Source organism: Cordyceps fumosorosea, assembly GCF_001636725.1.
Source record: "Cordyceps fumosorosea ARSEF 2679 chromosome Unknown scaffold_140, whole genome shotgun sequence".
NCBI classification, from domain to species: domain Eukaryota; kingdom Fungi; phylum Ascomycota; class Sordariomycetes; order Hypocreales; family Cordycipitaceae; genus Cordyceps; species Cordyceps fumosorosea.
Window position 1 is genome coordinate 1 of NW_017387440.1, and position 9162 is coordinate 9162.

The window sequence follows — 9162 nt, forward strand, 5'->3', positions numbered from 1 at the left end:
CATAGGAACTAGATAGTTGAATCAACTTACTAGCGGCCTTTCACAAGTGGCCCCTGGAAGCTTACAGTTAATGGCAGACTATCAGGTCTGGGCAGCGAAGTCATTTCTTGGGAATTATCGATTTACGGACGTCTGAAGTTTGTCAAAAGCGATAGCATCATTGATATCCGCTTTGAATTGCCTTGGATTATACGACCAGTGCCTTGACCAACGATTGCCGATATACACTGAGGTTCTTATCATGGCAGAGTCTTTTCATGATTGCCGAAAATATGTTCTAGTTACTTGCAGAATGCCAAAATTGTTCTTTTGAGATGCCTTCATTTATTTTGCCGTCTTGCTAACTGTACTTCGAATCGTGCGATCAAGGATGCAAACCACTCAATTCAATCCACTGAATAGCTCAGTGGCGTTGAGTTGACCTAGTCAACTGCGAGCCTTAGTGTCGTTGATCAACTGAGCTCGAAATTGAGTTGAGTGGATTTAAATTGACGTTGATTTATGTACAGGTTCACCATACCATTCATCCTCTTCATCCAGATCCATTAACTCTCCTTCAACTTCACCGTTGCACTGGTTAACAGGAACAAGTAATACATCCAGATCATCAATCACCCCAGCTCGTAACCACGACCGCAGCACTTGGCACATTCCAATCATATCAGCATCAAGTCGACTTCGCAGCGGCGTCACCATTCGCCCAGCTGCCGAAAATAGCCTCTCACACTCCGCTGATATAGCCTGAATCTCAACAAGTCCAGCGCCATTCGCGACAGGCGAGGATATCGCCGCCTACGTTCGTGCCAGTACGACAGGGGATCACGGACATCGCCGTCTCCGTCCTCCCATGACGACTGCCATAGTTCTAGCTCGTCTTCGTCATCTTCCCCGTCGAAGCGGTCGGCGTCGGCTAGCTCGTCCTTCACCGCGGCAGATCCAGATACGGAGCGCGTGCGCTCGCAGTACGCTTGGAATGGATTGTAGTACTTCCTCTGACGCTTCGCCGCAGAGTTGCCAGTCATAACACTAGGTTCTCCCCGTAGGCGTTTCCCACACCTCTCGGACCATTTGCTTGGCCTTTTTCACCCAATCCGGACGATCTTGCCACTCAGTCTCGAAATACCCCCATCGAAAGGCCGGGTGCAACGTCAAGGCCGTGCAGTAGATCGGCGTATCATCCAACAAACGGTAGTACTTGTTGAGCTTTTCCCAGCCCAAATTAACATTAACCCTAAAGTGCTCAGGGTCGGGTATTCCGCATGCGAGCTGCTTATAACCCTCGAGGGCTTCTAGAAGAAACTCGAACCCCTGAATGACCTCCCACACATTTCCGTACGAGCCAACCCATCCTCGTTTTCGCTTGCGCAGTTGGGCTAACCGGCCAGGCTTTCTATCCATACACGATACACCATATGGAAGGAATCCTGTATGGATTACCAAACTTTCGTCATATGGAAACGTATTCCATACATATGGAATACAGAAAATGATGTCATCTTTCAAAGCTGTGCTACCTAAGAGTCTGATGTTGAGTCACGCCGTCCCGTTGACACAGTATTTTCAACCTCCTCATTCTCTTCTTCGATCAAGTCTACGGGAACTCCCTTGGTAATACCGCTCTTAATCCAACTCTTCATGCACTCTCCCCTCTCAATGGTTCGACTTCCTAGCTGACATCGATCCCAGGATATCGTGCGTCTTGCGCCTGAAAAGACACGCTCTGGCTCGGCGGACATAGCTGGTATGGACAGGATATCGACGGCCATTATGGAGAGGCGGGGGTATCGTTGTTGCTGTTCTTCTCGGAGCCACCAATCAAGCGGTGAACAGTCGATAGCAACCGGTGTTTGCGCGACGAAGGATTGGTACTCGTCGAGCTGATTCAACGCCGGGCTGACAACATCCAACTCCCGAGCTAGCAAGTCATACTCAGGGTGAGGAATCAATCCACCCACGTCCACGAGTGCTTGTCGTGGATGGAATTGACAGCTTACTCAGCAGCGCTGTCGTGGGTTGAGTCCACGAAGCCTTCTCGTGGGTTGATGGCCACAATATTGAGGACCCATGTCGTCTCCACATCGATTTCCTAATTGAGTAATTTTGAAGCTATCGTGAAACCCCCTTACCCCGCCTCATCCTCGAAACTCCTCCGTTGAGCAATCCTCCCCAAGCCCCATTGATACAGCCCTGTCCAGCAGTATATTGTCAACATCCTTGATTATTCCCGCGCGTAGCCACGAGCGTAAGGTTTGGATAAGTCCAATTGTTCCTGCATCCATCCTGTTCCGCAGCGGAGTAACCATTAGCCCTGCTGCCGAGAACAGCCTCTCGCACTCTGCGCTCATGGCCGGCACTGTCATCACATCAAGTGCCATTCGAGACAGCTTAGGATACTCGAATCTCTTCAGGTGCCAATACTCCACCGGGTCAGCCACATCTCTGTCCAGCTCCGACATGCTAGCTTGCCAGCGTGCGTATTCATCTGCTCCGGCAGTGGGTGCATTGCTTTGCCGGTGTCTATTACGGTACCTATCAAATGAGGACAGCACAGTCTTCTGCTTTTTTAGCGCTGGCCCATCGGCAGTGGATGCGACTGTGATTTGCAGGTTACTATATTCATTGCTCCAGAGCTGCTGCACAATCTGCTTCGCTTCTTCAACCCATTCCGGGTGGTGCCGGCCCCAAATCTCGTCAAAATAAGTCCATCGCAGCCCAGGATGCAAAGCAGCGGCAGCGTAGTAGACCGGCGTGTCTCTCAAGGTATTATAGTACTTGTCCAGCTTCATCCAGCCAAGATTGACGTTAATGCCAAAATGCTCCGGCTCGGGATGCGTCTCGATCTGCGACTTTGCGTCTTCCAGCTTGCTCAGAAGGAACTCAAATGCCTCTAGCACGTCAGTCATCGAACCGAAGGTCTCTCGTATGCCGGAGGCGCGACAACGCGGCTGCCCATCGCCCTGGAGCGCTTGTACAACCACGTGGAAGTCCGAGAGGATCTCGTCAAAAGTCCTGAGCACCGCCCAATCGTTCTCGGTGAGGAAGCTTGACTCCTCAAGACAAGGAGGAAACCTCCGGCCTACCTCTCCTCTCCGGCCATCTCGGAAGATTCTCTTTGCTTTAGCAATGAACTCTTCATAGAAAGGCTGCAGTCGCAACAGCCGCTTGATCATGTAGTATTGGGATAGCCATCTGGTATCGTTGTCAATAACCACGTCGACTGGCCGTTGCTTCCCAACTTCGGCGTCGTCAGCTGCCGCATACGAGTCTTGTTGGATTTGGCGAAGCAACTGCGTCAGAACATCCGACCGATGGACCCAAATGGCAAAGTTGTGAGCTTTGCCGACGGGGCCTCTCCGCATCCACGTGTCGTGCGCTGCCCTTGCCAGTGCTTCGCCCTTCGCGACGGTGTCCTCAAACGCCTCGACATCTTTTCCAAACAGAAGGGACTTGACGACGAGATTGAGAATGTGGCCAACGCATCGAACGCGCCGTCGCACCGGATCGAAGTGCAACTCTTGCGCGATCTCGCGCATCGCCGTGTCGTTGTTCGCTGCATTGTCGAGGGTGAAGTAACCCACTTTGTCCTCGATGCCGAAGGAGCGAATAATGTCAAGGATCTCAGCAGCGATATTCTCGCCGGAGTGTCGTTCCACCAGCTCCGGAATGCCCAGGACAAGCTTTCGGAGTTGGTTGTCCTCATCTCGGAAGACAGCCGTCACGCCGTATAATGCGTGACGGTTTCTGGTCCTCGCGCCATCGAAAGCGATATGTATCTGGCCCGGAGACCTCCTCAATGCATGCTGAACGGCATCGCGATGGCGCTCGAACTGCTGAATAGCCAAGCTCTGGATAGTCTTAGCAGTAACATGCGCATCCTTGATACGCACCGCAGGATTCAGGTATTCGAATATTTGTCGCAGACGTGGATGTTCGACCTGCCTGAATGACTGCTGGCTCTCTACTATCCAGTTCACCACCAGCTTCTGGAACTCGGCTTGATCGAATCGTCGGATTAGGTTGTTCGCCAGGGCCTGGTCGTTAGGCTCCAAACGTTTGAGGCCCATGAGGTCTGTGATCGATGCGAAGGCTTTCCTTCCCTCTTTCGTCTGCAGTGGCGTTCGTCGTCGTCCTGACGGATCCCAGTAGCCGTGAGACTTCCAGAGGTGGTGCTCGGCATTCTGTGTGCCTCTTGATTCGTATGACTGTGGTGATGATGCTTTTTGGCGCACGCACGGCATGCAGATCCATCGCCTGGACGCTTCTGATTGAATCTCAACGCCGTAGTCCCATATCCAAGACACCGTATCCTTGGTTCGTTCGGCTAGTGTGAAGCCCTTCCAGACGCGGAATATGCGCTGCTCCTCATCTGAGGATGGCGTCCAGGATGTCAAAGGAATTTTTCCCGCGTCTAGAAGGGCAAGCCTCGGGAGCAGTAAAGCATCGTGCGGGGTATCATCGCTAGCTGGTGTTTTAGGTTCGATGTTGGTAGTTACTGGCTCGGCCATGTTTCAGCTGCCAGTCGCCTCGTGTTGCAGGTGGCCTAAAATGGCGACGCGTCGCAGGACGCGACAAGGCGCGCCCGCCGTACTGTAGTGGGTGGATAGTGCCGACAACTAGTGTTACGTCGGCCCCAGCGAGCGACTTAGGTTGGCCTCTTACCCTGCAGCAGAGCTTCCGTTTCTCGCGATGCTGGACGACTGGTCAATCCATCCATATCGTCCATCAAAATGCGCAGCACCGTGGATTGGTTGATTATGTAACAATTCAAGTCGTGGGTTGACGTTGACGCGTGTTGAGGTCAATATATTGGTCAACCAGTGGATTTCGTGGATTGATTCCTCACCCTGGTCATACTCATCGGGCGGTTGCAACTTGTCTCGTAGCTCGGGCGTAGTAGTTGTTATCGGAAGTTTCTGATAATGCTCCTTCCAGTACTTCTTCACGCCGTCAAGAACCGGTTTGTGCCATGACTTGGGCCAGTTTTTCTCAACATGGGCCATCCGCCGTGATGGGTGAAGCAACATAGCCGCGCCATAGGCAGGGGTCTCGTCCGTGAGCTGGTAGTACTTGTCGAACACGGCCCAAGAGGCAGCGATACAGCTGCGCAGTGGGGTGTTGCCTTGATACTTTTGGAAAGCCTGTGTGTAGTGTCTGTGCAGAACATCCATCGTGAAAAGCGTGCGGTCAATGGTGGCGTAGCGACCCTCTGTGAGTTGCGTTATCTTCCAGAATGGCTGAAGAAAAGCACGCGTCTCCCTCAGGGTTCCCCACTCATTAGATGTGAGATAATCATCCTGGAGATCCTCATAATATTTTCTTTGGTACCACTCCACGTGCTCCTGCAGGTTGAGGGAAACATCAAGAAGCAAGAACCATGAATTCCAGCGCGTATCATTATCTAGGCCTAGCGATCTGCCAGTCCGCTTCTTGAATTGAGTCCACCGGTAATCGCTATCGCGCATGTGAACAGAGATGTTGTGCACCTTGCTAAGAGGTCCTAGTCGACGCCAACCCTGTGCCCTCTGAGTCTTTACTCGGGTAGCAAAGTCAGTACCAAACGCAGTTTCGTCATCACTCTCAATCTGTTCCAGGGCGGCCCGTGCAGCTTCCTTTGAGTCCATGAAAAGGAAGGCTTGGACGGCAAGGTTGATGACGTGGCCATGACATCGGATCCTCTGCTGTGTTGGCTCCCAGCGAATGCCCTTCGCCTGACCACTGACCACTTAAGTGCATTACGTGTATGTTAACCTATCACTAATGCGCCGACGAACTGTACTAGAGTTCGTTGAAAAATTGTATAGCCCCACAAAACAGCAGGGGGTAGAGTTCGTTGAAGCGAAATAGGCCGCGCAGCCAGGTAAAATGGGCATGACGTATATCGTTGAAAAGAGAAATTCGAGACGATGGCAGTTTCCAAAGTATGAGTTTATTGCAAAAGATGCGACGTTGTTACGGCGTTGCGAAGTTTGCGTGGTTGGGTTGAAACGGGCCCAACCCGCCCAACCCGCCGCCCGCCACGGCCCGTTGCGTGTGTCAGGGTTAGGGAAAAGCGGTTAAGAGGGTTAGTATATATTGCCAAGATGCGCCCACGAAGGGGGGGGGGGGTAAGACGGTCGCCGGTGTAACGTAGGTTCGTTAGAAGCAATGGAGCCGTTTATATATGATAACTCGTACCCATTCGTGTTTTGTCAAGGATGCCGATGGGCGTGTATAACCAAGGAAGTTAGCAGTGCCACTAGCACGCGGAAGTTCTTGTCAGCAAACGCTTGGGTGCCAATGCCAGGCGCGTTCAAGCTGACCTCCAAGGATTTTGTTTTCCGCCTCCGACAAGCTGGTTATCTTCTGCTTCCATACGGTATGTCCTGCTGTTTGTATGATCGACGTACATTTCGACAGCCTCCATGGCTTTTCATTCTTTCCAAACCGGACACCGCATAGGCCGAGGCCGACTTGGGCAGTAAGAGACGCTGTATGTATATAAGTCCTGAAAGCGATGGACAGAATTCTCTTCGCAGTTTGAATTGTTGCTCGCTTCGGAACCGGGGCTGGTCCTAGTCGGCTTCGCCGACTACACCAATATAGTAAGCATTGGCTCCTCCACGTCCCAGGCTCTTCGCCGACTGTCAGCCGCAGGGGACATATGCTCACAGTGGTCCGAGATTTTCCACCTGGACTTCGCGCCAGCCAAATGCGAGCTTATGCACTTCTCTCGCAAGCGCACCACGCCTCCAGAGGGGCTCCGGCTTAGCTTCACCTTGGTTAAGCTGCAGTCGGAAGCGCGCTTCCTCGGAGTCTGGATAGACAGGAAACTACAAATCCAACCGTAGTAGAGTTTCATTTGTCTGTGGTTGTAGGACGACTCTCTTACAGGTCGCCAAGGAGGCTGTTCTATTATCCCGGACTTGAAGAACAAAATGAAGGATCAATCCCACCTACCGGGATTGCCATTCCAAAACTCAGCCGTGCATAGCTTAAGCATAATCGGGGCGTCGGCTGAAAGGTTTAGTACTTCTTGCCAGTAAAGTAACACGAGCCTACTTCAGATGGGCACGACGTCGAGATACAACTGCTGTTTGTTCCTTGGAGGCTCGAACTCTACTAGTCTGTACTTGCTTACTGCGTCAAGGTGTTGCCATTAATATCCCACCTGAAGAACATGGCCATAGTTTAATAAGAGTGCATGACAAACACATGAAGGGGCAAAGCATAGATGTAAATTTAAAGTATTCTGATCGCGAATTACTACAAAGCGAGCTGATTCATTGGCATGTCAAAACAGCGCAACCTCCCAGTGCCTCTCATACGCGAGTTGATCTGCTGTCGTCTCAACATCGCCTCTCTTCCTCCTGATGCCAATTTCTTTGGCCACATCTTCTATATGGCTTAGATTCATACTTCTGAGAGCACCTTTCAGGTGTTGGAACCACCTCGTGGTAATGCAACCCGCCTCTTGCTCAAACGACTTGGATTTTGAGCTGAACACATACATAGAAACGACGAACAGAGGGTAATCGACTGCATACATTATAAATGATTCTCGACTATAATCGGTGACTCCGACCAGTGCCGTGTAGATGGCTTCCAGAGCACTCAATGCACGCGACAGCACAATGCCATCCATAGGAGGTGGTCCGCAAACAACGGTCTTTAAGCCGTCCCGAAGAGGTGAAGCGAGAGGAAGAATAGCCGCGCCAATTCGGGGTCCGGCACACGTGTGACGTCTTCGTTGCCTAATGTCCAAGATCCCAGCAAACCTAAAGGCTTCCCATAGCTGACACTGAAGTGGCGAGCCCGAAAAGCCGGGCCAGTGCCACATTTTTTGTTCAAATTCAGGATCAGAGTCTGCCGCGAAGATATATAGCAGGGTTTTGGGTAACCCACTAACTGACTCAATCATATCTTGTTGATCCTTGGGAGGAGGGAAAGCTTCAAACTGGCCAGAGCGGTAGCGACGCCAGACTTGTTGACTCGGGAGTCGTCGACCAAGAACAAATATAGGCATGTCAAGAAGCCCTATCGTTTCAATGACGGGTATAAAGTCTGGCGATTGAACTGAGTGCTGAAACATGGACGATGGAGTTGTTGCTAGTCGGATGATGCCATAAAGGTGAACAGTCCACGTGGAACCTTGCAGTATCTATGCCAACCCCTCGTAATTAGGCAAGTCCAAAGGTCAACCCCCATGATAGAACATAAACATACCTCGACGGTACAAAGGATTATGCCAGCAAGTACGACGCCCACGCCAATTTTTGTGTTCTGGCTACTCAATTCGTTTCGAAAGGCGGCGAGGGCTCGTTGATAACGTCCGAGGAAACAGCTAGGGGATGCCTCATCGAGAAAGGTCTGAAGGGTAATGCATATCCTTACCAGTGCTACCGACGAGTGGTAGGACTGCTGAACCAACGAACTCAAGGAATTATGCTGGGGCAGGACGCCAGAGAAGCGCTCATGGCCGTATGCTAACCCTGAGAAGGGTACGTCAGTCGACAGTGAACAAGCTTCACCAAAGCCACAATGCTACTAACATTCGTCAAATGTCTTCTGCTCAAGGCAATCGCCGAGAGCACGGTCCAATATTCGAAGACGAGACGAGGCAGTGAAGATGCCCTCCGTTGCGTCGAAGTTTTCAGACCCGGCAATATCGTTGTCTGGCACCTGTCATGAGAGCTATCAGTTGCCAAAACAAGGTCTGACTAGCTCTTGACTTACTGATTGTGGACAACCACTCAAGCTCGATGTATCGAATGGATTACTGTAGTCAGACTTATCTGGACCGGACCGAGCCACTTGGTCCAGCACAGATATGGCAAATTTCGGTCGGCCGTAACTTGAGGGATTTGTTGCGCGCCAACGAAGCTTCCTTTCGTAACCTTGGCAAACTAGGTTTCGGGCAGTACAGTTGCGGCAAGCTGGATGCTCTTCATCACACTTTCGATGCTTTTGTCGGCAGTTGTGGCAACCATTCTTGGAGCGCATCGCATGACCACATCAGTTCCTAGCGAAATTCGAGCCCTCGATATGCCACGAATCGAATTACTGAATCAGGTATGGATATGAACCGGCATGGGTGAGAAAATTGGTCCAAATAGGGATATCTTTGCCCTGCAACAAGCAGCGCTGCCCTCAAATCAAATCACATCAAACAAACTGCCAAACAAA

General features: G+C 51.3%; 2 protein-coding genes across 2 annotated transcripts; both read right to left on the reverse strand.

The window, feature by feature from the left end:
* Positions 1-721: 721 nt before the first annotated feature.
* Positions 722-4505, reverse strand: ISF_10008 (Ribonuclease H-like protein; the record flags this gene model as incomplete). The annotated part of the gene is made up of 6 exons (XM_018853606.1): positions 722-741; positions 797-998; positions 1057-1424; positions 1538-1893; positions 1995-2086; positions 2301-4505. 6 exons carry the CDS (start codon positions 4503-4505, stop codon positions 722-724), a joined length of 3243 nt encoding a protein of 1080 aa, XP_018699204.1.
* A 150-nt stretch (positions 4506-4655) lies between these two features.
* Positions 4656-5621, reverse strand: ISF_10009 (transposase-like protein; the record flags this gene model as incomplete). Its single annotated transcript, XM_018853607.1, has 1 exon — positions 4656-5621. The coding sequence occupies one exon, from the start codon at positions 5619-5621 to the stop codon at positions 4656-4658; it is 966 nt and encodes a 321-aa protein (XP_018699205.1).
* Between the last annotated feature and the right edge of the window lie 3541 nt (positions 5622-9162).